This window comes from Neurospora tetrasperma, assembly GCF_000213175.1.
Source record: "Neurospora tetrasperma FGSC 2508 unplaced genomic scaffold NEUTE1scaffold_3, whole genome shotgun sequence".
NCBI classification, from domain to species: Eukaryota; Fungi; Ascomycota; class Sordariomycetes; order Sordariales; family Sordariaceae; genus Neurospora; species Neurospora tetrasperma.
The window spans coordinates 2,619,951-2,645,765 of record NW_009799101.1 but is presented as its reverse complement, the minus strand read 5'-3'; the positions used below and the strand labels follow the sequence as shown (position 1 = coordinate 2,645,765).

The following is a 25,815-nucleotide window of genomic DNA, read 5'->3' as shown; positions in this document are numbered from 1 at the left end:
TGAGGAAGGGTATAAGCGGGCCTACCGGGACCCCTAACCAACTGACATACCTCCGAATCGCAAATGATTTGTCTGCGGAAGCCGAGAAAATCATCCTAAACCCTTCCAATACACCAAGACGGTATCCATCCCTCTTTTATAGCGTCGGATGTGATGGGATGGATCGACCGTGCCGAACGTGCCTAGCTCTTGTTGCTGCTTTTCGTTGGCTTCTCTTTTCCCTCTCTTGTGTGTTTGAACTGACGCCTGTCTCATCTTGTTGAAGCTGTTCGTTCATCCAGCGTGCTTTGTCATTTTGCATCAATCGTCCCATGTCGTCCCGCTTTCATCTCCATCCCAACCTCCTCGAAACCGCGGATTTCTGCAAGCTTCTCCGTATCCAACTCGGCACGACCGCTACCCTGCCTCTTCGCCGCACATAAAAAGCACCAGAGATTCACGGCCAGGACCCCGGGCAAAGGAGCTGAGAAAGCTAGTATTTGCTTGCTTCCCGCGCACGCGGTTTCCAGCACCCTGACCTAATTCGATGTGGCTTAGGTAATACTCGGGATTTCGTGTTCTATAGTGAAAAGAAGTGGAAGGTTTTATAGGACGCCGAACCCCTAGAGTACCTGTGATCTCCCCACAGTTCACCAACCGGCCCCGTACTAGTAGACGGAAGACCGTGAACATCAAGGTCAGAGTTTCCACTTCTGACTCGGGTACGCACAAGTACTTGGCACAGATGATCGCAGGGTACCAGCATAAGAAAACCCCACCTATTTTTGCCTGCATCCGGATGCCGCGATACAAGATCCGGCTTTAGTTGGAAGTCACCGCTCGCTCGGCACGCACACCACTGGGAAACTTGACATTTTGGCGGTCCCAGCCCGCATAGGTTGCTACACATATCCCGCCGGTGACCTTAACAGACCATCGGCATCCCGGTGTCAGGAAAACGCCCTTTTGCAACGGTTTGCGGTCCGGAAATTGGGAACTACTCAGTCCGGCAGTCTCAATGAGGTTTTTCAGCAAGAAATCGTCCAAAAGCTCCACCTCCGCGGACAGAGTGGACGCAGATACGCGCGCCGGACGTTACGAGTCGACGCAGCCTTCTGGCACTTCAGGTCCAAGAAGTCCCTACTCGCACGCAAAGCGTTCGCACTCACAGTCGCCGCCGCCGCCGCCGCCGCCTCCAAAGTCTCTAAGGCCGCCCGCGCAGACGCAGCAACACCGATTGTCCCCCACCAAACCCGTGTTTTCGTCCCCCTCGGGCACCCGCTCGCCGTCCGCCAAAAAAACTCACAGGTCGGACAGTCAACCACGCCGGGACCATTCTCCCCCGACACCACCTCCGCACTACAACCTTCCCCCAACACCACCGTCGGGCTCAACTTCTAGATCTGCGAGTGCGCGCGATCCCACAAAACACTCGTCGTCGTCATCGTCGCATCAGCCGCGCTCCTCGACCAGTTCCCGCAGCAGTTTCGGCCGCCACCCAGTCGACCCCGCCGCTGCGTCTGACAGCCGTTCCAGGTCAACTTCCTTCCGTCGAAAAAAGGTCGACACAGACATCCACCCGCTGAACCTGCCTCCCGAGCAGCGCAAACGCTTTTCTGATCTGTCCGGCTTTAGTGTTCGAAATTCAATGGAGTTCGACAACAAGGAGAACGGCGCGGCTTCCGCAGCCTCGCCCCCGCCGCCGCCGCACAAGCAGCAACCGCAGGACCAGCAAGCTCAGCAGAAGCCCACACCGCCCGCTCACGGAAGCACGTTTACCGTCCCCATGTCCAACGGTGCCGATGCTGCTCAGACCAATGATGGCGAAGTTCCTACCCCTCCTCCCCATCGCTCGCAGCCTACTACCCCCGTGCAGAGCCCTGCCGAGCAGGCAGAGGGCTTCAAGAATGAGGGCAACAAATTCTTCAAGGCAAAGGATTATAACCAAGCGATTGCGCATTATACCAAGGGTGAGAAGGCGGCCAGGTTCGAGGATCAAAAAAGAAATTATTGAGGCAGAAACTAACTTTCATAAAAACTACAGCCATCGTCTTGCAGCCCGAATCCGCAACATATCTAGGAAACCGTGCGGCAGCCTACATGTCCGCCGGCAAGTATAAGGATGCTCTTGAGGACTGCACTCGCGCAGCGGAGCTTGACCCGAACAACCCCAAGATTCTGTTGCGTCTGGCCCGTATCTACACCAGCCTTGGCAGACCCGAAGAGGCCATCGCCACTTTCGGCCGCATCCAACCGCCCCCTTCGGCCAAGGATATGGCTCCCGCTAGGGACATGCTAAACTATATCCAGGCCGCCCAAAAGGCTCTCCAGGAGGGCACGGCCGCTTCCATGGTCCTGCACCCCCTCGATATGGCCGAAAGGCTCCTGGGTATCGGTGCTAGCCGGCCCAGAAAGTGGGTTTTGATGCGTGGCGAGGCTCTCCTCAGGTTGGGCGATATCAACTCTCTTGGTGAGGCTCAAAATATTGCAATGTCGCTCCTCAGGAACAACAGCCAGGACCCCGAGGCTCTCGTGATTCGTGGCCGTGCGCTTTATGCTTCAGGTGAGAACGACAAGGCGATTCAGCATTTCCGCAAGGCGCTCAGCTGCGATCCCGACTTCAAGGATGCCATCAAGTGGTTGCGTATCGTTCAGAGGTTGGACCGTATGAAGGGAGAGGGCAATGACGAATACAAGGCTGGCCGTTGGCAAAACGCCCTGGAAAAATACACTGCGGCGTTGGAGATTGACCCGTCAAACAAGGGCACCAACTCCAAGATTCTTCAGAACCGCGCCTTGTGCTACACCAAGCTGAAGCAGTTTGACGAGGCCATCGCCGACTGCGAAAGAGCCATCAGCCTCGACCCTTCTTACCTCAAGGCCCGCAAGACCAAGGCCAACGCGCTTGGCTTGGCCGAGAGGTGGGAGGACTGTGTTAGGGAGTGGAAGGCGCTGCAGGAGCTCGAGCCTGAAGACAGGACCATTGCTCAGGAAGTCAAGCGGGCCGAGCTCGAGCTCAAGAAGTCGCAGAGGAAAGACTACTACAAGATCCTTGGGATCGACAAGAATGCGGATGAGACCCAGATTAAGAAGGCGTACCGTAAGCTCGCCATCGTCCACCATCCCGACAAGAACCCCGGTGATGCCTCCGCCGAAGCCAGATTCAAGGATATCAGCGAAGCTTATGAGACGCTCAGTGACTCTCAGTAAGTCTCTCCCCTGCCCCTCCTAGTTGATGAGTTTGCTAACACCCCGAACAGAAAGCGCGCTAGGTACGATAGTGGTGACGACCTAGTGGACCCGTCTGATATGTTTGGCGGTGGCATGGGCGGTGGCATGGGTGGCATTGACCCCGAGATCATTATCCAGATGATGGGTGGTCAGGGTGGTCATGGCTTCGGTGGTGGTGGCTTCGGCGGCTTCGGCGGTGGCGGCTTCCCTGGAGGCGGTCGCTCCCGCGGCAGGGGAGGTTTTGGCGGCGGCGGCTTCCACTACCAATGACAAACCCAAGAAGATGGTAACGAGTACGAGGGCGACTTTGACGATGATAATGACGGGTATCTGTCCGAAGACGACGCTACCGAGCATCACGATGAGCACGAACGGATCCACAGAGCTTGGGGAAAAGGAAAAGCAGGCAACGACATGGATAGCCGAGTGGCATGGCTCAGATCATGGGGTATCTGGCTGGTCGCTGCCGTTGTGCTTTTGCCTCCCCATCTCTTGGTTTTGCTCCTTGTGTGGTACGCATGCCTAAGTCTCTTCAAAAAGTTCATGGCTGCCGTCAGACGCGGCTAGCGTACTTCCGGTATCTCAGTCAGAGAGTGACTGAGACCGCGTCTGGAGTATGCAACCCCTTGGCTCGTGCCAAATTTCAGGAAAGATGCCTGAGCGTGTAAGAAGCGATGGAGCAGAAAAAAAAAGACGGGTATTTTCTTTTTCAAATTGGTCAAGGCATAGACTTGTTTCATTGGTTCATAACCTCACATACCCTTTCCCCGGAAAAGTTGCGCCACGCGCAGCCTTCGTCTTCCACCATTGTCTTGTTATCGTCTCGACCATATTTCCAGGCCGTTGTTGGGCTTTCAGTTGTCGCAATCATGCGCACGCCCATATGGTTGCCCTTATCCGGCACTGTGAGAAAGTTAGTGGCGTTGTGTGTGTCTAGGTTTCTGGAGTGAGGATGTAACCGATTTTCCTTTTTACATATCGGATTGCACATAGACTGACAACTCCATATAAAAGTCTGGTGAAATAGGGCTGCTTATCATAGTTTAGTTCTTTGAGTATGCTTGAAGACAAAGCAGAAGAAGTCTCAGACACCATATATTTAGGATAGAGCTTTGAACTGGCAGCGAGTACATATGGCACATACAGCGATTATTCCTGTCGCGCAGGATTCATTGTTTCAAGCGATGCCCGGCATTCGGAAAGACCTGAACAAACGTTCGTGGCAGCCGGTCGATGAATAACACTGGTTACACTGTGTCGCTCGTTCATAATCATGGGTGAGATGACAACGTGCGTGTGGTGTAGCGCCTCTAAATCCCAACTCAAGGATCTAGACATCATCTTTAGATTTTGAATAAGGTTTGAATACAGATTACCGTTCTCAGCTTGTGGTTCGCTTCAGTTTGATATCTCTTTTCTGTAGTTGCCATCTTTCTTACCATAGTACATGTGCATCTTGCCAAATTGACTTGGGTCATAAATGTCAATTTGGTAATAAGAGCGGACAGCTGGGTAGTTATTATCTTCTTAAAAGGTCTCTCATCAAATCTAGGGCGGACACTGCATCCAGGGAGAGAAAAAAGAAACAGACAGAGAGATCTGTTCAAATCAAAGACGACACAAGCTCACCACAACAGGAGGCAAGTCCAATGCCGTGATTGATTCACAAAGCCACCAAGATCTCGCGTGTCCGTTCTGGGGCCAGAATGAAGAACAAGGAACCGTGGCAGTACGAGCCGAAGGGGCAGGTACGGAAGGAGGCATGTGGTGTAGAGGTACGTAGCGGTGTTAGCGGGGAGCTTGGGCCCCCTGTCCGAAATTTGGAGGCCACGATTCATCTTCGGTGCCAGAGTCCCCGATCCGCACCTGCCAATCCGCCATCCGCAGAAAGACAACTTGACAACATCCCCCATCACCAATCCGACCAATATCCATCGGTCCAAACCGACGAACCCTGTGGAAGCCGCCACACCTCACTTGACACGGTCGCACCACCTTGCCTTTTGTTCCCAGCCATCTCCAGCAACAAACTGGAAACAGCTTCCACTCCTTTCTCCCACGGTCCAATATTAACTACTACGCTGGCCTAGACAGAGCAGAGGATCCCCGCGGCAGCTCCAACAAAAGCACCCTGCTCGGCCTCTCCCTAGCTGCAACTTGTCCTCGACATCTTTTTCTTGGGAATTGCAGCCTGACCGCCGTCCACCTCAGACACGAGCAGCTTCTCGCCACGATAGGTACTCACCATGAGTACTGATTACGCCTACGACGAGGAGGGCCACCTCTGGCCCTTCTTCGTGTTTACCCTTACGTCCATCGTCACCGTACCCATCACGTACTCGCTAATAAAATCGTCGCGGAACGACCCAGCCGCCGCTCTCAAGCGCATCCAGACAGACTACAAGCACGACCAGTCGGCGGTAGTCGACACGTTACGCAAGTCGGAGAAGCGCAAGGACGGTAGCAAGCCATGGCTAATCGCCCTCGTCATCGCCGGGTGGGCTGTCATGGGCTACATGATCTACCTCATCAAGACCACCGACGCCCCGGTACAACACCTCTGGAACCCGTATGACATCTTGGGCATCGCCGAGAGCGCCACCGAGAAGCAAATCAAGAAGACGTACAAGATGCTCTCCCTCAAGTTCCATCCCGACAAGGCCCGCCCCGACGCCTCCAAGAACGAGACCATTGACGATCTGAACCGCCGCTACGTTGAGATCTCCAAGGCATACCAGGCTCTGACGGATGAGGACGTGCGCAACAACTTTATCCAGTTCGGCAACCCCGATGGAAAGCAAGGTTTCAGCATCAACATTGCCCTTCCCAAGGCCATTGTCTCCGATGGCAATGGCAAGTACATTGTTCTGATCTACTTCGCCCTGTTTGGTGTCCTCCTCCCTTATCTGGTCGGCTCCTGGTGGTACGGCACACTTCGACGCTCCAAGGAGGGTGTTCTTATGGAGAGCGCCAACCGTTTGTTCAAGGAGTATCAGGACAACATTGACGAGGGTGGTGTAGTGGCGGCTCTCAGCAGTGGCCAGGAATTTGAAGACCTGTTCAAGGGCGACAAGGCAGACGCCGGCCTCTCCAAGATCGAGTCCAAGGTTATGGCTTCCGACGAACTTCCACCCAAAGAGAAGAAGAAGCTCGAGGACGTTGAGAGCGGCCCCCGGAGAAAGGCGCTCGCCCTTCTCTGGGCTTACCTTGGGCGCATTGAGCTCGGTGATGCTACTCTCGAGAAGGCCAAGTTCCAGGTCGCTCCTGTTGCCCATGCTCTGAACAAGTCTTTCAATGCCATCGCCCTCGCCTACATGAACACTGCTCCCCTCCTCGCCTCCTACTTTGCCAGCCAGCGCCTCATCCAGGCCATCCCGCCCAAGGCTTCTCCTCTGTACCAGCTTCCACACTTCAACTCGGCCGTTGTTCGGGCTGTCGAGGGCGACTCCCGTGTCCACACCACTGTCCAGGCCTTCATGGACCAGCCTGACGCTAAGCGCCGCAGCCTTGTTGTTGGAAAGGGCCTCTTGACCGATGCTCAGTACAAGGAAACCATCGCCTATGCCAAGCAGCTCCCCTACCTCCGTGTCGCCAAGGCCTTTTTCAAGGTCACTGGCGAGAAGTTCATCATTCCCTCTTCCCTCGTCACCCTCGTTGTCAAGGGCCGCTTCGTTCCTCCCGGTAGCGAGAAGGTACCTGACGTCACCCCCATTGATCTCGAGGACATTGACCCCGCCGAAGACGATCTTGACGCCATCCTCGGCCGCAAGAAGACCAAGAAGGTCGTCGGCAAGGACGAAAAGGGCAAGCCCATCTACGAGGAGTCCGCCGAAAGCGAGGACGTTTACCCACCGCTTGCTTCCTCCCCTTACTTTGCCCGCGACCACAGCCCCAGATGGCACGTCTTCCTTACGGATTCCAAGCAGGGACGCGTGGCCGTGCCGCCTTTCACCTTTGTCAGCTTTGACAGGCCCATTTACGAGTCGGACGGCAAGACGCCGACGTTCGCCATGCAAACCATGAAGGCGCAGTTCCAGGCGCCGCCACAGGCCGGCCATTACACGTTCGTCATGCACGTGGTGTGCGACAGCTATGTCGGGTTCGACACCAAGATGGAGGTGACGCTCGTGGTGGAGGACGCGAGCCGGGCGGCCGAGATGAAGGATGAGGAGGAGATTAGCGAGCCTGAGGAGGGTGAGTTTTTCCTTGCCTCTTGCCACCATCCACCACCACATCCGCATAACAAAAAGCTGACCACAACTACTACAGATTCTATCGCCGGCATCATGAACGCAGCAAAGGGTGCGCCGACAAAGCAGAGGGTTGTCAAGGACGAGGAAGACTCGGATGAGGAAAGTGGGACAGATGATGATGAGGACGATGACACGAGCGACACTAACACGGATACGGAGCCTGAAAACTAAGTTTGGCTTTCTTTCGGTTTTTTTCGCTTAGTCGTTCTTTATATTTTGTAAACTTTCTTTTCAACATCATTAAGAATGGGTGTATGGGTCGGTTGGTAAGGATAGGGTGGGGTGTGTAGTCTCCTTAAAAAGTGATGGAGCGGCTTTTACAGCGAAAGACAAAATCTCATGATAGTTTGGACAGTCTGTCTGGTTATTACAACTTGAAGTCTGGCAGGCTGTTTAGACTTTTACATGTGTGTACATAATTATCTTGTCGCGGTACTGTAGCGGTTGAAAGCCAGGCGCGGATCCTCGAGATGAATGTTCGTGTACCGCAACGCAACGCAACGCACTTAAGTACATGGGTATCATATTCTCTATTCACTTCCTTTTTCGTATTTCCCATTGGCTTATCACCTTTTCCCACCAACCCTCTTCCACTTCTTCTCGGGTCGTCCGCCGGCCAACGAACCCAATTCCACGGATCCAGCAATCCAACCACGAAACAGAAGCCGAGAAAGGGGTTGCCAGGCGGCTTGAGTGGCGCCTTTTGTCAAACCCCTTTGATTTCAAAAGTAAGGGAAATGGCCCAACCCCCAAACCGCATCACAACCCCCAAGTACGTGACCTGGTAACTGGGTATCCCATCCTATATAGAAAGATGTGCTAGTCTAGTTCTAGTAGCTCTGTCTTTGTCTCATGATATTATTGACTTCATTCCTTCTTGCGCAGTCTTCATCCCCTCCTTGTCTTCCTCCTGCGCGTAAACTCAAAGGGTAGTTCCGAGCCATCATGCCGCTAAGATATGCAATTCTCGGCTCTACCTCTCTCCTCTATTTTCCTATTCCTTTGCTGAAAATCGGCTGCTTCCTCATCTTCTTCCTCATCCCACCCCTCTTCTTAGGGGGGTAAAAAGTACTAATCTCAATCCCAGTTCAGTCCATCCTCGTCGCGGGGCTGACTGGCTGATGGGATTTCACGCTGTCCTGGGCTGCTGCGCAGCGAAACGAGCAGAGTTTCACCTGGTCTATCTGAATCGGCCTAGCTGTTGTTTCCCAGCCGAATTGTATAAAATCATGCGTTTAGGCGGCGACATGCATATCGGTTCCAGACGTCTTGGCCACGCTCGGATGGTTGTTCGCAGCGGAAATTTCGGAGACGGACTGGCCGCGGGCCTTGGCGGTAAGGGCGATGAGCTCCTTAAGCATGAGGTCGCGCGTGTTCTTGCAGAGCTCGTCAACGTCGGCGGTGGTGAGGCCGGTGGTGTCGATGGGGTCGAGGACTGTGAGAGAGGCGAGATGGTTAGTATCTCGATAGTACAAGATGGAAGTGAAGAAAAAGGATGAAAGGGAAAGGGGGGGAAGGTAGGGGTTATATTCACCCTTCATAGGAATGACTCCGGCGTTGAAGACGAAGTCCTTCACGTTAAGGACGTGGCTATAGTTGGCAACGACAACCGGCACAATGGGAACCTGAGCCTGGACAGCCAAGTGGAAAGCGCCCTTCTTGAATGGTAGCAGCTCGGGCTCCTTGGAGTAGCTCCTGGTTCCCTCGGGGAACATGTAGACGCTCTGCTGCTTCTTCTGGATCTGGTTGGCGGCGCCGGCCATAGCGGCGCGCGCGTCGGTCTTGCTAGCGCGGTCGATGAAGATGGAACCCGAGAGGGACATGAACCAGCCGAGGAAGGGGGTCTTGCGCAGCGAGCTCTTGGCCGTAACGGAGCAATACTTGGGGAACATGCAGCCCAGCATGAGCACGTCGAGCTCGGTCTGGTGGTTGCCAATAAAGACGGCGGGGCGGGTTTTGCCGAGGATGTTCTTGGGGTCGTCGATCTTGAACCGGACGCCCGTGGTCAGCGCCATGACGTACTTGAAGGAGCGGCCGACGGCCCATTGCGCGCTCTGGCCGTGACCGAGCAGGGAAAAGGCAATGGAGGTGATGACGCCGAAACCGGCGCAGAGGAGCAGCGAGAGGTAGCTGGCGAGCGAACGGGCCACGAAGGCTGCTCGGGGCAGGATGAGGGACAGCATGTAGAAGCCAATGGTGAGGGCGACGCAGCCTTCGAGGAAGTAGACCGGGTAGTAGAGAAGACTGGCCATGACAGCGGTGACTAGACACCCAACGATCCCAGAGGTATGTTTTTATTCCGCAAGTGGGACTCGGAAGGGGTTTGCGATGCCGCTAAAACGGGGTCTGCCCTGCGGAAAGATCGGGACGTCGCGTGTGGTTGGAAATATGACGCAGGCAAGACGGGGGGTGCTAGATAGCGGTCGGGGAAAGGGCAGTAGGATCGGATATGCGTTTTCGTCGAATCCAAGTCTGGGTCAGTATGGTTAAGAGGTTAGTTTCAGAGAAAGAAAAGACCATCACATGGTCTGCTTCCGAAGCAAGACGGGAAGGCACAAGCACAAGTAATAACAGCCGGTCAGCAGCGGACTTACAGCGGCGCAAAGTGTGCAGCAGTCTTAGCCTTGCAGCGTGGGAAGGAACCGAGATGTTGTTGGGGAAAAAGGTATCAGGGACTTGGTTGCTGCCCGGTGAAAGAGAAAGAGGAAAAGGCCGGCTGGCGTGACACAGGATCTGGTGTGTAAGAGGTAGCTGCAGTTGTTTGAGAGTGACTGTGATGGATGAAAGTAGAGAGAAGCTGTATTCACGTTCACCGACAAAAGAGATACAAACAGGACGGCGGCACAAGAGAGGCTGGACACACGGCACAAGCAATAAGACGCAGCAGCTGAAGCAGAAGCAACAAATGAACGACGTAGCCGATGGGATGTTGCAGTTCTGTCGCAAGCAATTCATCGGCACAGGTTGGGGATTCAAGAGTGTGGGGTTTCTGACTGACTGCTGATCATGCCGTTTGATTGGTTCATACAAGTTCCCAGTTGCGGTGCCTGTCATGACCATGTCTGTTGAGGCTGAATTTTTCTCTTCAGAACCCTTTGGAATCTCTTTGACCAGCTGGGCGTATAAGTAGCCGGGCCCAACGAATCACACTATTGTTCGCAACGGCTGAACGAACACTACGTACTCTACCAACACTGATTTCATTGCGCTCCATCAGCTATCATATGGCCGACCCTCCATACAATCTACGAGACTGAGAATGGGGGGGTGTCTTCACATGTCAGCATTTGCGTGTGTTACTGTGGTGTCACTACGAGCGGAGTTTGGGCGTTCAACAGGAAATCTTTGGGGATCTGATGACATGATGCCAGGCAGGTACCAGTGGTGCCCCAGACTTGGCCAGGCCAATCCTTCTTCAGGTGCTCGACCGCGCCCAAGGAATCTGATCAATTGGGTTAGCATGCTGCGTACCATTTGAGCAGGCCAAGGCGTTACACTGATACGGCAATTACGGATGTAGGGGCCATGTATTGTAAGTTTGATACCTACATGGAAACGCTCTCCTCGTTCCCCTGGCGTTCAAGCAAGTTCTTTCCGCCATGGCCCGCATCAGATCATTTCATTCCTATCCCTCCCCTTGCCGTCACGAGTCGCCGTCTCACAGTCGGTCACTGCCCAGACACCAACTACAGTACTACCTGCTAGAATAACAAACAGCGACCGCCCCGGCGTTTTGACCCCCGACCTCCAACACCACCGCCGACCGCACAACATCACTTTCGTCGTCGCTTGTATTCATTTTCACCGGCGCGATCCTGTCCAGTAACGCCTTTGTCATACAGCATAGTACACGCGCCGCCACCCTGACGACCGACCGACTACTGTGTGGTAAACTCACGTGTCGAACAATTGCGATTGCAATTGACCACTACACCCACTGCATGGTGGTCAATTGGTGGCGGGTCCACATGATATCATGGTCTCAGTCCAGCACATGCGACTGCGATAATCAACCGCCCGTCTTCTCCAAAAGACCGCCGACATAGCCCTACCTCCAACTTGCCAATTGCCAGACAGCCGCCATGACCCCCTACAGAGGGCGACAGCCGTCCCTCTCCTTGCGATTGCCCCAGCCGTCGGCCTCAGCTGTCCTTCCCGACCTGCCTCCCATATCGGCCCTGTTTCTGATCGACTTCGATGTCAAGGCCGGATATACCATTGTATGGAAACGATCGATACCCGGGCTGGAACTCGATGGCGTTGTTGAGTACAAGAGTCTTCCTTCCGGCCTCCATACCGTCACCGACGACTTGGTTTACTTTGTCCACGAAGGGGGGCATGCTGGCTTGAGCGCCTTTGTCAACGCCAGGACAGATGAGGAGGAAAACCGCCATGCCCGTATGATTGCTGTTGGGGTTTTGGTTCCGTTGGTATATGGACGGCTAGGAAGGTCATGGCGTCATGCCGACCGGCTCAAGGATATTGCTAGGTAAATAACGGTGCTGTGTGATTTAGAAGGCTTGCAACGTCAGGGGCTAACACTGGATCTCGACTTATAGCAAACTTGTTGTCGACCGTCAACAGACACATCTGCTGGAGGACTATTGGGCCCAGAACGGGATACAGGATGGCGCTCACCCGCCGCCACTACCGGAAGCTGCGCTAGACTCGCCCGCCCTGAGCTACAAGGGGGGCCGTCCCGGGCCCGGAAAAGGCCATTCAAGAAATAGGTCTGCATCGGACGGGACCGTCTTGATGTCCTCACCTCACAGACTCTCACCTTATCACCCTGCTTGGAGTTTAACTTCGCTTCTTGATACATTTGGACCCCTTATCTTTCCCATTCACCGTGCTGCCTTACTGCGCAAGCGTATACTAATTTCTACTCATGCTCCCGTCCATGAAGCTTGTAATTTCGGTACGTTGTGTGGAACCTTGGGTGACTTCGGGATAATCTTGCTTACATACCTTGCTAGTGTACAATCTCTCTGTCCTATCCAACATCCCTTTGTCAGTCTCCGATCTGGTGGATCCTGCGGCATCGACCCAACGTCTGCGACCGCTGTTTAACATTGGTGTTCACGATATTGGGTATCTTCTAGAGCACCACGCGGCAATGAAGCGTCATCTCAGGGGCGACAACCTTGAGACCGACAATGATCTTGCGTCTAGTATTACTGCGGAGGAGGCTGCAACCGGATGGATTGCTTGTACAACAGATACCATCCTCACGATCAAGGATGGTCTATGGGATATGCTCATTACATTGCCGCCACCACACTCGGGCAACGCAAAGGAGCGCATGTGGCCAACTGTCGAGTGCCCCAAGGGCGTGCCAATCAAGGCTACGCAGCGAGATCTAAGGAGGTTCAAGTGGCTGAAAATGAGCCTTGCTCGGATTGACCCAACATCAATGACCACACCCCAGATTCTTCGCAGTCCATTATCTGACAGAACAAGCCAGCGGTCGGTATCAACGCCTAACGTACCCAACAGAACGCCGACAATCTCCCTGACCAGACCAACCGAGACCTCTCGACCGGTCACTGCGACATCTCAAACACCCCCGCTAACACGAGCCAACTCAGACGACGACGCCGAGCGAGTCGTGGAGCCGACTACATGGGCAGCCCTAGCCTACTCTGGGTTTATATGGTGGGCCTCAGCAGGCGAGCAAGGCCACAGTGATGAGGTCGACGAGTTGGCGCACGACAGCGCTTTGCTTGCCGATCTTACAGGCAACACCCCAAAGATGGCAGGACGCACACCTAGGAGGACAAGTTTTGGCACTGCCTCTTCGACCGGCAACAATATTGAAGAGGGGGGTATAACAGAATCGGACTCATCACCTACCGCCCAGCAAGACGGAGCACGTGAAACATCCGATGAGGAGCAGGCCCGCATTGAGCTTGCTATTATCGCCTACTTCCATCGTCTAACTACATCTGTGCTCTCTGTCTTGGCAGACCTCGTCGACAGTGCAGATGATGATGATCTGCTCGACCTCGACATCGACCCAAATGCGGGTGGTGAGGAAGAGTACAGGGATGATTATAACGATGTTGACGATCAGACTGGATTGCTATATAGTCAAGAGCGATCCGGAGTCCAAGGTAGTCATCGCGAAGGTGAAGGCGAGGACGACGAAGCCGAGTATGAAGGCTGTTTGCGGGGGTGGATAAGAGTCGACAGCGAAGCGCTGGCACATATGGGCCTAGATGTGTGGAGCAAGAGTGACGCAGATTTTGTGAGCGAGTTGACAACGAGGTATTTTAGGAGGAGGGCGTATGTGGAGAATAAGGGTGTTGAAGTGTGTGGGTTGAAGGTTTGTTAGCCTAACCCCCTTTTCAATCTGTTTCTGTTTTGTCAAACAGGGCATCGGTGATGGGTCTTCTTTTCTTCATTTTTGATTTGGCGGACTATTCGGGCTGTATGGCGTTAAACCTTTTGGGATGGGAAAATGGGACAAAGTATTTGAACTTGTTTGTTTTGTGAAGACCGTATCATGTTACATATGTTTTGTTTCATCCGAGTTCTCGTACCGACACCCCTGTAGGTTACCCAGGAAACGACTGTTTGGTAACCCGCACTCAACGCCCCAATTCAAATCCCATCAACTCTTCATCCACTCACCACCCCCCCTAGGGCTAAATCTTTGCCCCCAGCGGCCCCAGCGCCCTCAACGCATCCCTCGTCCCCTCCGCCGTCTCCTTCACAATCTTGACCACCTCTCTAAACTCGGGAATCCCCGCATCCCCCATACACTCATACATCCACCCCTCGCTCGTCGTGACCGTCACTCCCTCCTGCCTCAGCCTCGCCAGCGCCACGGGAACTTCTTCCTTGTTACAACTCGAGACCCCATCCGCAATCACGTAGATCTTGGTGTTGGGATGCTTCTTCCGCAGGGCCAAGCACGTCTGCGTCACGCAGATGTGCGATTCGATTCCCACCAGAGCAATGTGCGAGGGGATATTAGAGGGCGAGGAGGAGAACAAAGAGGCGAGAGAGGGCGTGTACATGGCAAAGAGAGTTTTGTCGAGGTCGGCGGCGACGAGAGGGTGTAGGCTGCTGCTGCTGCTGCTGCCACCACCGTCTTTTTGGGTGAGAAAGGGTTGCAGTTCGGAGACGGTTTCGCCTAGTTTGGCCCGGGTCTGGGTGGTGACGTAGATGGGAATGTGGAGGGCGTGGGCGAAGCGGAGGAGTTTGGTGGTTGTTGAGACGCTGGAGATATGATGATGCTTGTAAGATGGGGCTGTTACAGTCAAAGGTGAGGAATGGGGAAAACCATATAATGATACTTACACTTTGTCAAACTCATAGATTGCGTTGCGGAATTTCTCTTGAATGTCACACACACTATTATTTATTGTAAGAGAGAAGGAAGTTACGAATGAGGATTGGGGTTTCGTGAACCATGGACGTTGACGTACAAGAGAGCTGGCTTTTCTGGTATTAGATAAAATGGTCAGTTTAATGAAGTTTTTGAAGAGGTGAAGAGTGAAAGGGCGTTGTAGAGCGTTTGGGACAGCTTCCACATATGAACATACCGAAGGCTCTCTGTTTCGGAGTTGAGTCAGTCATGATGGATGAACGTCGTGTTTGTACAACGGGAAGATGGTGGGAAATTGCCGAGGCAGATATCGCAATGGTTGATGGTCTGTAAAGTGATTTAGAAGTTATGCTCCTATACAACAAGGACGAGGAAGGTCTTGCGACGAAGGACACACTCATGTTTGATCACAGGGAAGGCGGGGATGGGAGAGGGGTACCGAGTTCCGGGGTACTATATGCGGGAGGAGGTTGCTCTATTAAAGTAGCGGGTAGGTAGCCGAGTACATGCCGATCTAACCCCGCATCCCGAGCTCGCTGTAGCGTCACCGAACAAACGACGGGAGCGGTCGGCATCCATTGAGATTCGGCATAGGCCTGATCTTCATCTAGATACCCTCAAGCATACTTCAACGTCGTGCGTCTTTCCACCCAAGGTATCTCTCATTTCTTCATCGGTTCTCAATCTCTCTCTACTTTCCAATCACCCAAACACACGCGCTTACGACAACCGAGTAAGCTTAGCACTCTTCAGCCACCCCATCCTTCCCTGCCCCGTCTCCCTCCTTATCTTGAACAACTCATCCAAAAACGCCGGCACAAACGTTCCGGGGCCTTGAACATCCCTTCGTTCAGCCGCCCTCTCCGCCGCAATCTCAAAGTGCAACAACGCCGCCACCGTAGCCGCCAGCTTATCGTTGGGGAAAGCCGCCACGAAAGCCGAGATGGTCGTCCCCAAAACGCACCCCGTTCCCGTCACCATCTCCAAGTAGGCGTGCCCGTTGTCGATGCGGAACGTGTGTTGCCCGTCACTGAGGTAATCGATTTCGCCAGTCATTACGACTACGTTCTTCTCGCGCAAGGCAAGTTTGCGGACTAACTCGGCCTTTTGCGAAACTTCTAGCTCTGCAGAGGAGTCGACGCCCCGTTGTTGGAAGGTTTCGCGCTCGTAGATGCCGTAGACGGTGCGGATCTCGCCTTCATTGCCTTTGATTATGTCCAGGTAGCCGTGGGAGAGGATGGTCTTGACGGCGGAGCGGCGGAGGGTGGTGGCGCCGGCTCTGCAGGGGTGTGGGAAATGTGTTAGTGGTGTTCCAGAAGCCTCGACGATGGTCTTCTGTTTTTTTTTAAGAGACGAAGATAATGCTTACCCGACTGGATCGTATACAACCGGTTGGCCGACCGAGTTGTACGCCCGCAAAGCCTTGAGATAGTTCTGTAGCCCGTCTGGGTCGACGGTACCCATGTTGACGACTAGTGCGCCCCCTAGCTTGCACAGGTCGAAGGCTTCCTCTCCGTTGTTGGCCATGATGGGCGATGCCCCGATGGCGAGGGCGACGTTGGCAGCGAAGTTTTGCACCACCTATACACATTCCAAATCAGTCAAGTGTTGCTGAAAAACTCAGAAAGGCGCATAGGATTGTTGTGCCCACCAAGTTCGTCATATTATGCGAAAGCGGCTTCTTCCTAGCAACCTCCAGAACCACCTCCGGTACAAGCTCAAGAATGCTGTCCGCCGTCTCCGCCCTCGGGCTTGTAGATTCCCTGACAAAAGGCGGCTGCGAGTTAAATAGACCGAGCAAGTTCTTCGCTGCCGCTTCTGGGTCCGGAGCAGCCACGAGGGCGCTCACCACCGCGACGCCATCGAGCTTCTTGCTCGGGGCCTCACTCTGGTACACGATCCGCTGGAGGTTCTCGGCGTTGATGCCACCAATACAGACGGTCCTGACGTGGTCGTACCCGGCATCCGCCATGGCTTGGAGAATGTCGCGGACGCCGGCGGCGCCGATGATGTTCTTGGTGTTGGTCTTTCTGTGGGTATGCGATTAGCGTCGAATGCATGACGACATGTACGCTCAGCCTCGGAATCATGATGAGGTGACGACGTTGACATGTGGAAGCCTCTTCTTTCTCTCACTCACGTCGGAGTGGCATAAACGGTGCCAATGCCAAGGTAATCTGCGCCGCCTTTGCAGGCCACCATGGCTTCTTGTATGGTGCTGACCGTGACTCCGATGATGGCGTCAGGGCCGAGCAGCCGCCTGGCGGTGGATAGTTCTGTTGGGAAGCAAGTTAATCCTTTTGTTCATTTCTCTCTCTCTCTCTCCCTTCGATCATGTCCCGAGCGAGTGAGAGAAGCTGCTGATGATGAGCATAGGCAACTAACCCATATCATCCTGCCCAATGTGAACACCCTCGCAGCCAACCGCCAGGGCAACATCTACGCGATCGTTGATGAGCAGCGGGACGTTGTACTTCTTGGTAATGGCGTGCAGCTTCTTGCCCATGGCAATCATGTCCCCGGTATCGCTCGTCTTCTCGCGGAGCTGGACGATAGTGGTGCCACCCCTGACCGAGGCCTCGACGACCTCGCAAAGGTCTCGGTCGCCGAGGATGGCGGGGGTAGAGTCCGTTACTAGATAGACGGCATAGTTTACGTTGTTCCGGTCCATCCTGAAGACGAAACGGGATTGCCGTTGGGAGGGACGAGGTGGGAGAGTGGTGGTGGAGGGGCTCGATCTCCAAACAGAGACCCGGACGCCTACTAGCGGTTAATGCACGCTTCCTTGGTGCTGCAAGCGTACCGTAACCGTACCGCTGACCGTCTGGCTTGATTTTTTCGAGAGCCAAGAGGGGGAACCTGTACGTAGTGTAAGTATCTATTGCGTGAATCTGCAAGTGCGAGTGCGTGGTAAGGATTCGAGTGATTTCTTGTAGGCGTCCAGTGTTCGGCTATCATAGGTTTACTGTGTGTGGCTTCGGACAGGAGGCAACATATATCACTTAGCGTTACACCATAAAACTACTTGACCTTGGCAGTGGTTCATCACGATAACTATTCTATCGATCATGCATCGCAGGTTAAACGTTTTAAAGCTTCACATGAGATCCAACACTGTCGTGGTTTCCAAGCAAGTGGTAAAGTTGCACAGTGCGAAGAGTGTCCCTTTTCCATGCCATAGCTTGATGCATTACCGTACGTTACACATGCAGTACCGTTAATCATCAACGATCTTAACGAGTCAGAGTTGACACTTGAGGATTTCCAAGCCGTCATAATTGTTCTTGAGCATGTTCATATCACTTTACAGGTTTCCGATGCCTCTCTTTTCCAGCAAAACCCACCCTGCTCATTAAACCCTTGATCCGTAACCGTTTCATTGCCAAGAAATGCCAACCCGTACCTTGACCATCAGATTAACATATGTAATATTACAGTACCGTCTGCCACCAAAACACCACCGCCTAAGAAAGAGCAGGACTCTTCCTAGCATTGACATATCTCTCCACGTAGTTTCTCTCCTTTAGCAACCACCCGCTCAACGCCAGCGCGCCAGCTTCCACGGGGATCAGCAAGATGGACAGGTAGATGCCCGCCTTGCTCTGCTTGCACAGAGTTCCCCAGTTAGGCTGCGTCCACATGGGAATCGCACGCCACCGGCAGGTCCAGGACAGGAAGGTATCAACAGAGTCAGAGGCGTTGACGGAGTAGAAGAAGATGACGGCGATGAGCGCGGCGACGAGGGAGAAGAAGGGGAGCGCAAAGGATAGAGAGACTTGGACAGTTGAGGTTGTGCGAAGCTGTTGATGATGTCTTGGTTTTAGCGGTCTTGACTACAAGAATGGGTGGAGAATAGGAAGCCAACATACGAATTGTACCTTGGCAAAGACCAAGGCAACCATGTGGAGGACAGTGATGATGGCGCTGCCGGCGACCAGGGCCACGGTTGGTCGGATGTTAAACTCCTGAGGCCAGAGGGACAGGAAAGACCCCGGTAGAGGCTTGGTGGAATCGTAAACTGAGAGAGTGTTGGCGGAGACCCCGAGTACGGTAAGGCCCATCAGGAGGCCCAAGAGAGTGATGGCTGTTTGAACGCTGTCCAGAATACGGACGGTGCGTAGCTTGTTCTGCAGATGCTTGTCTCGCGAGGCATCTTCGAAGATCTCGGAGGTGGAAGGCGCTTTTTCGGACGACATGATGGTGAAAGTCTTTGAAAATGGGAGTAGACCGATGTGAAATTTGACTCAAAGTGTATATGCTGTTGTCTGTCCGTATATAGAGCACTGCTCTGTCCTTGGTGTCTAGATGTAGCAAAACAGAACGAAGGGGCGCCAGGGAAGGGTTGCTGGCGGAAGGATATGACCCGCAAAAGTGAACTTGGAAAGACGAAAAGAAGAAAAGAAACGAACAGCCCAACGGTTCGATTGAGACGGATGGAAGGTTGTCTCTAGAAGGGAAGATCGTCAGGACTCAGGAGCACGGGATTGTTCTGATACAAATACCTCTGACGGATTTCAAACTCAATCTCTTAACTCTCATCCATAGGGCGGCTAACCGCCATTGGCACAGCGCCGGATATGCCAGCAAGGAATCTGAGGATGGGATTCTGGGATCTCTTAGATCTCTCGGTGCTACCGTCCGGTAGCGTACCCGCGCACCTAAACGCCCATCATCTCAGGGTGCATCTCGCCTTCAGATAGATGAGCCATCCACTTGGAGAGCCGGAGATCCGCGTTGCCGATGCAGTGCTGCGAGGTAGGGGGTTGACGATGCCACCCTCCCAGTTGCCTGTGATGGATTATCATGTTTCCCTTGATGGTCAATTATCCCCCCTTGGTGGAAATGATAAAAGGAGATGGGGGACCAGAATAGTGCCCTCTGACCATCAGATTGGCTAGATTGCAAGATACATAGACGCAGATGAATATGCAGACATGCAGTGCGCGAACTTGTGTGATGAGCGGTCGATGGTTGGATTGGTGTTGAAGATGTGCCGGCGCTTACTGGCGACGAAGGCGGGGGGGGGGGGGGGTTAAAAGCCGGACGAGAGAGATCGTGAGAGTTTTGACCAATCAGAGTGCGTAACTCAAGGCTGAAACAGCATTGGTGGCTCGCTAGCGTCTGCAGTGCGCTTCGAGAGCCTGGCCTAGAACCAAGATGTGGGAGCCCCTGCAATTTTCAGCGGGCTAAATTTGACTTGGTGGGCAAATTGATTACGCCTTTTTTTTCGTCGAGGATCATCAAAGTTGCAAACTCTCTCGCATGTCAAGACGGGAAACTTGAGAAACATTAATCTTGTCGGGCGGGAGTAGAGTATTCTCTGTCACGTCACAATGACAACTTCTTCTCCCAGTCGCTAGCGAAAAGAAAGGGACCAAAAAATCTTTGCATGCCTTCTAGCCAACTTCTCGAAAGCGCTCAAAGAGGGCATGAACTCATCAGAGACAAGTCATACAGCGAGGTAGGAAACCCCGCAACCCTTCCTCACGCTAGGAAAGAGCACATTCAAAGGGACCACTTTCCATCGAAACCACCAAGGCCACTCAGACAACCGCTCCTACACCACCGTCATCCCACAATCACTACCACCACCGCTACCACTACCGTTACCGGATTCATTCAAATCCGAGTCAAGACCAAGACCCAAATCCTCTATCAAATCGAGAATCAAGTTTAAAGAAAACCATGATGTGCAGTGAGGAGTGATGGTAGCGAGCGCGGATAATGTACGGCGGAAGTTGATGCGTTGGTGGTGGGAGTGGGCGAAGAGGTATAAGGTTGAGAATGTGACTTCCGTGTGATTAGTAACTTGGTGGTAGTAAGGTATGTTAAGTGATTCTTCGGTTCTCCCCACACAAAACAACATCTGGAAAAAAGGGATGTTTTCCGATCTATCCAAGATTGAGAGAGATTTCACAATGTGAACCCATAGCATGAGGTTTATCAAGCCTTGCTCTTCTTTGCCCGATAAACAGATAAACAATACCAAAATTATCACCATTGAACGGCGCGGTTTAACAAAGTATAGGAACTCAAGTGTCAAGTATACGTTATGCCATGGTACAAAGTACCGGCAGTCAATGCCTCTGTAAGACAACTAAACAAAACCAATGCTTTTCATACGCCCCTTCCTTTCTTATGCCATCCATCCATTCCGTGTCTTTCCTTCCCTTCCGGCCCATTCACCCACGTATGTATGTATATATATATGTATACAGTAGTGCCCGTGTATAAAGATGTCTTGACATGCTACGCGTGAACGATTGCAAACACGACGCGCAAGAGGTTGATAAACCGCCGCACACGCCATATGCCCCCCCTCCCATCACTAATGATAATGTAAACTGCCAACCAAAATATACTGTTGCTCTCTAAGAGCAGGACACATCGAAAATCGTGATGGTATCTTTGTACTGTCAGTGTGTATCACCTTATCACCTCGCGCTCTTCTTCTTCCCGCTCCTTGTTGTCGGCGCAACCTGGACTTCCACCTCTTCCTTCGCAGCGGCCGCCTCCTGCTTCTTCTTGCTTTGCTTCCTATTCCTGGCCGGGGGTGGTTCCTCTCCGTGGAGATGGCCAATCTCCTCAATGGCCGTGGTGTTGACCCATGCGAGACATCTGTAGGCTGGTGGCTCGGGAGTGACTTGTCTGGTTGTCGTGGCCGCACGGCTGTTGTTGTTGCCTCTTGTGCTCCGCTTGCCCCTTCCTCCTTTCGTTGTTGGCTGGACGGGCGGCTCCTCGACGACGGCGGCCGTAGTGCTGGCTTCAACACCCTCCATCGCATCTCCACCCGTGACGCCGTTCTCTTCCTTTTTCTCTTCCTCTGTAGCTGTATCAAGTCCCACGTAGGTCTTGCGGTTCTCCATGCCCTTTTGGATTCGGTCCCTGTAGTTGACGAGTTCCTTCCTCAGCTTAGTCTCGTTAACACCCCGCGGATCCAGCCACTCAAGGAGCTTATCCACGTCCTCCGCACGCTCGTAGAAGCCCCATTGCGTGGCCTTGAACACGCTGGTACCGCCTTCCTCCCTCTTCTTCCTTTCCGGCACGGTGATTCCGAACTTGGCAACATATTCGTTCTGCCACTCCTCCTTCATATCGATATACCCCTCGCGCTCCAGCTCGTCCGGCCCCTGCACCCAGATACAACCGTTCGCGTACCCCGCATGCGCCGTGGAGCTGTCGGGTAAACCACCGTACGGCATTCCGTTTCTCTCGAACCAGTAGTACCTGTTCCAGAACCGGTCCTTGCCGAGCACCCTCGTGCGGGGGCAATCGGCTTCGCGAAGGTCGTTGTCGATGATGGCGATCTCCTTTTCGCATTCCGCAATTTCGTCCTCCTTCTTCTGAATATCCTTGAGTACCTTCAGGAACTGCTTTGATTGCTTAGGCACCTTGGCAGCGGCCGCCGCCGCTTCGGCGCGCTGCTTCTTCTCCTCCTCTTTGCGCTTGCGCTCGGCGGCACGGTCGTTGCCACGGCGCAGATTACGCAGGCCGTTAGTTGGCGTCCCGTCGGCATCCTCGGCGTCGGAGTCGGGGATTTCGTCCGAGATATGAACCCCTCCTGTCAAGGAGATCTCATCAACATCCGTCATCTTCACATCGCCGTTAGTGTGCGCTCCGTTGACGCCGTTGACCTTAGCTGGCTCCAATTGCGGACTCGGGGGCAGGTTGTCCGGGAGTAAGATCTTGCGTTGGTCGTTCAAGTTCTTGAGGTCCTCAAGACTGTAATTCACGTTAGCCAATTTTCGTTGTGCATCACCAAATCAAAGGACTTCAACTTACGCTTGTTTCCTCTTCCGCTGCCACTCAATCTTCTCCTTCCGGTACGCCGTCATCTGCTCGCTACAATCCTCCATATACCCCCTTATCGCCTTGGTTTCCGCAGTGAGCATGCAGATGATCTGCAAAGCCTGAACTCGATAGTTCACATCGAGGCTCGCATACCGCGCGCGCACCGTCTCGCGACTCGGCTCTTCATCCTCAACAGGCACAAGCTGCTCCAGAAGTTCCTCGCAGCTCGCGTTCAGCCTTTCGTTCTTGCTCAGCTGGTGTAACAACCCGACCATGATCAGCTCCCAGCCGCCGTCCTTGAAATCGCGCTTCCGCAGGTGCTCGATCCAGTCGTAGGCCTTCAGAACCTCCTCGGCACGGTGCTTGGGCGCATCTTCGGCCTCCTGCATTTCTCGTTCGGCAGCAGCAGCCTCGGCAGCTAGTCGCTCAGCCTCGAGCTTAGCGAGGCTGCTGCGTGTCGCGCGGGCGGTAGGTAGCGACTCGGGTTCAGGGGTTGCGGCGGCGCTATCTTCTTCATCCTCCTCTTCCTCATCCTCCTCTTCAAGCTCGGGTAGCTGAATTTGGACCTTACCGCCGTCGGCCTCGGAGCTGACCAGAATCTTGAGGACAGCGCAATGAATCTCGTTGAAAAGCTGTACCGGCATCTCCTCCGAGGCGAGCTGCATGGCCTCCACAAAGTCATCGAAAGTAAACGAATCCAGCTTGAAGATCTCGCAGTAAACGTTGAGGGTATCCCAGGTCTCGAGAAGGGGTCCTACCGACTTCATGAGTATCTTGCCATCGAAAGGCGCCTTGAAAGTGGGTTCCAGGTCGACAGGCGGATCGGCACACAGGTACTTGAGTTGCGGTCGCACCAGGCCGCGAGATTCGACTTGCAAATCCTCGATCGGGTACTTGGGCGGCGGGGGCGGCGGGGGAGGCTCGGGTGCGCTGTATATAGGAGGTAATGTGTGACTGCGATATGACAGAGGGAACTGGAATGGATTGCCTGGCAGTGGTAAGTGCATGAACCCGCCCGGCTCGGGGCCGTTAAAGAGGTTATGTTTCCGAGAAACTACGCCACCATTCTGCCGTGCCTCTTGAGCAGCGGCCTGAGCGGCCTGCTGAGCCTTTGACTTGTGACTCTTAGGCGCTGGTTTCAGTTCAGGAAGGCGGACAGGACCTGTAGGACTAAATTGTCCTGGTGAGGCAGGGGTGTTGTGGCTGGTGTGGCTGTTGAATTCCATACCCATACCACCGGGTTGCGTCATCCTCTTCTGTGCCTGGATTTGCTTTCTTTCGAGCAACTTGTTGTCGTAGCGCAGATGTGGCGGGATTCGAGTGTCAATGTGATATCGCTCGGCAATGTCGGTCTTGACTAGCCAGGGAGCGCCGTTCCAAGCCTCGCGTGTTACTGTCTTCTTGATGAAAGAGCGAAGGACCGACTTGGTGAAGACCTTGCGGTCGCGGAAGATCTGAGAGTCATTGACGGGCACCTCCTCCTGCCGCTCTTTGAGGCTGACAAAGTAGCGGGAATACGGGGGAGCGGTGGAACCATCAGGCAGGACCGTGCCTCCGAATCGAGTCTTGTCCCGGACTACACCGTGTAGTTTCTCTCCATCGATGCTCACGGTAACAGTCTCACCCGGATAGTAGTCGTTCTTAAACTCATCGTAGATCTGATCAACCAGAGTGTCGATGCGAGACACGGTTTGGAACTGAACACGTCGAAGAACAGGACCCTTGAGGGCCTCAGGAAACGCCTGCTCAACCTCAGCTGCCCCAGCAGTCTGCAGGTGAAAGGGTTGGGTTAGTCCTGTATGGAAACGCAGAAGGCTTTCTGGAGCTTCGCATACCTCACTTGATAGGGCTTCAAAGAAAGTTAGACCAGAGTGACCTGTGATTGTGCAGATGAATCGTTTCTGTTCTCAAAGTGTGAGTGCATATCATTCAGGGGTGACTTGTTTACTTGCACAGCTGTGCTCACCTGATTGTAGAAGTCCATGCTATCTCCAAGTCAGCTTTCAAGTTCACACACTGTTGACTTAGTTATTTTGCACATACCGGTTGAGGTATTCCTCATATGTTACGAAGATCTCTCCCGTCTGAGGGATGTGCCAAACCTGTGAGGCAACGTGTAAGCTGGCGACTGCACGAACACATGAGAGGGCAGAAGGGGGAGAGCATGCATACCTCTTGGCTGTCATCTTCAATATTCGGAACAGTCAGAAACTGCACCGGCTTCCTTTTGAATAGGACCTAGTTGGTGAATATGGGGTAAGCAGCTTGATCCAGATGACAATGGGGTTCTCGGGAAAATCAAGTACCATGATGAAAGCTCGCTCCTCGAGATCTCAAGAGGAAGCCGAGTTAATGATGACCTTGAGTGAGGAGGAGAAAGGAAGAGAACCGACGTGAAAGCCGGAAAATCAGACCCCAAAGATGACGGGGGCTAGTTGGAGCGGGGAGCAAGGCCGAGCAGCCTTGCACGTGTCTAGATGATGAGTCTAGATGTTTTAGACCTATAAGAGCAAAAGTGGTGGTGAGCAAGTGTGTGATTGAGAGAATCGAGACGCGTTGTTGCGCCCAAAAGAGCGGTGTTGTGGCTCATGTCGCGATCCGTGATGGTCGGGTGGAGAGAGGGGAGTTGGGTTGAACAGGGTTGTCACGGGTGTGGTGTGTGGGTGCCTCGAGGGTAGGGTGCTGATGCCGGTGCTGGGTTTGCTAGGTGCGTGGTGTGGTTGGGGGGGAGGGGGAGGATACTTGAGAGGAGAGGAGGTATGAGGTATGTGCCATGTGGGTGGTATGTAGAAAGGTGTAATATCAAAAGGGAGGTACATACGTACAACCGCCCTACACTTGAGGTGGCCTCAATGCTGCTGCTGCAAGGCTGATTGAAGACTTTTTGGACCCAATGCTGCGCTGCATCCGTTCAAAGCCTCGAACTCGTTCCCTGGCGTGATGGTTGGAATTTGCGCCAAATCCAAACGGATGGAGGCCGGGACACGGTGGGTTAGGTTTCGGATGCCGGCCGGAGGTTGGTGCTTAGTATCAAAATTCCATTCAATATCCCGAATATCTCGACATTGGAAGCGACAAAGTGGCGTGTGTGGTTATGGTGGAACGGCCGTCGTGGTCGTGGTGGGCGGCGGCGGATGGCGGTGCGGGAGCAAGTGCACGAAGTTGTGGGAGTTGGGAGGAGGAAAAAGTTGAACCAGGGCCCGGGGGGGGGGGGGGGGGGGGGGGGAA

At 53.7% G+C, this 25,815-nt stretch overlaps 7 protein-coding genes across 7 annotated transcripts; 3 read left to right on the top strand and 4 right to left on the bottom strand.

Moving 5' to 3' along the window:
• Nucleotides 1-997: 997 nt before the first annotated feature.
• NEUTE1DRAFT_122217 (uncharacterized protein) lies at nt 998-3,923 on the top strand (the record flags this gene model as incomplete). Its single annotated transcript, XM_009852648.1, has 3 exons — nt 998-1,949; nt 2,024-3,185; nt 3,240-3,923. The coding sequence occupies 3 exons, from the start codon at nt 998-1,000 to the stop codon at nt 3,478-3,480; spliced, it is 2,355 nt and encodes a 784-aa protein (XP_009850950.1).
• Nucleotides 3,924-5,456: 1,533 nt separating this feature from the next.
• Nucleotides 5,457-7,896, top strand: NEUTE1DRAFT_63175 (uncharacterized protein; the record flags this gene model as incomplete). The annotated part of the gene is made up of 2 exons (XM_009852647.1): nt 5,457-7,404; nt 7,480-7,896. 2 exons carry the CDS (start codon nt 5,457-5,459, stop codon nt 7,632-7,634), a joined length of 2,103 nt encoding a protein of 700 aa, XP_009850949.1.
• Nucleotides 7,897-8,170: 274 nt separating this feature from the next.
• On the bottom strand, nt 8,171-9,780 carry NEUTE1DRAFT_63173 (uncharacterized protein; the record flags this gene model as incomplete). The annotated part of the gene is made up of 2 exons (XM_009852646.1): nt 8,171-8,898; nt 8,998-9,780. The coding sequence occupies 2 exons, from the start codon at nt 9,713-9,715 to the stop codon at nt 8,699-8,701; spliced, it is 918 nt and encodes a 305-aa protein (XP_009850948.1).
• A 1,765-nt stretch (nt 9,781-11,545) lies between these two features.
• On the top strand, nt 11,546-14,395 carry NEUTE1DRAFT_63171 (uncharacterized protein; the record flags this gene model as incomplete). Its single annotated transcript, XM_009852645.1, has 3 exons — nt 11,546-11,952; nt 12,023-12,381; nt 12,440-14,395. The coding sequence occupies 3 exons, from the start codon at nt 11,546-11,548 to the stop codon at nt 13,795-13,797; spliced, it is 2,124 nt and encodes a 707-aa protein (XP_009850947.1).
• Nucleotides 14,396-15,241: 846 nt separating this feature from the next.
• On the bottom strand, nt 15,242-17,607 carry NEUTE1DRAFT_81844 (uncharacterized protein; the record flags this gene model as incomplete). Its single annotated transcript, XM_009852644.1, has 5 exons — nt 15,242-16,075; nt 16,166-16,377; nt 16,448-16,826; nt 16,937-17,072; nt 17,182-17,607. The coding sequence occupies 5 exons, from the start codon at nt 17,465-17,467 to the stop codon at nt 15,517-15,519; spliced, it is 1,572 nt and encodes a 523-aa protein (XP_009850946.1).
• Nucleotides 17,608-18,039: 432 nt separating this feature from the next.
• NEUTE1DRAFT_122211 (uncharacterized protein) lies at nt 18,040-18,992 on the bottom strand (the record flags this gene model as incomplete). Its single annotated transcript, XM_009852643.1, has 2 exons — nt 18,040-18,596; nt 18,666-18,992. The coding sequence occupies 2 exons, from the start codon at nt 18,990-18,992 to the stop codon at nt 18,261-18,263; spliced, it is 663 nt and encodes a 220-aa protein (XP_009850945.1).
• Nucleotides 18,993-21,230: 2,238 nt separating this feature from the next.
• NEUTE1DRAFT_100748 (uncharacterized protein) lies at nt 21,231-24,896 on the bottom strand (the record flags this gene model as incomplete). The annotated part of the gene is made up of 7 exons (XM_009852642.1): nt 21,231-22,518; nt 22,579-23,517; nt 23,599-24,356; nt 24,554-24,572; nt 24,631-24,689; nt 24,760-24,825; nt 24,894-24,896. 7 exons carry the CDS (start codon nt 24,894-24,896, stop codon nt 21,231-21,233), a joined length of 3,132 nt encoding a protein of 1,043 aa, XP_009850944.1.
• Between the last annotated feature and the right edge of the window lie 919 nt (nt 24,897-25,815).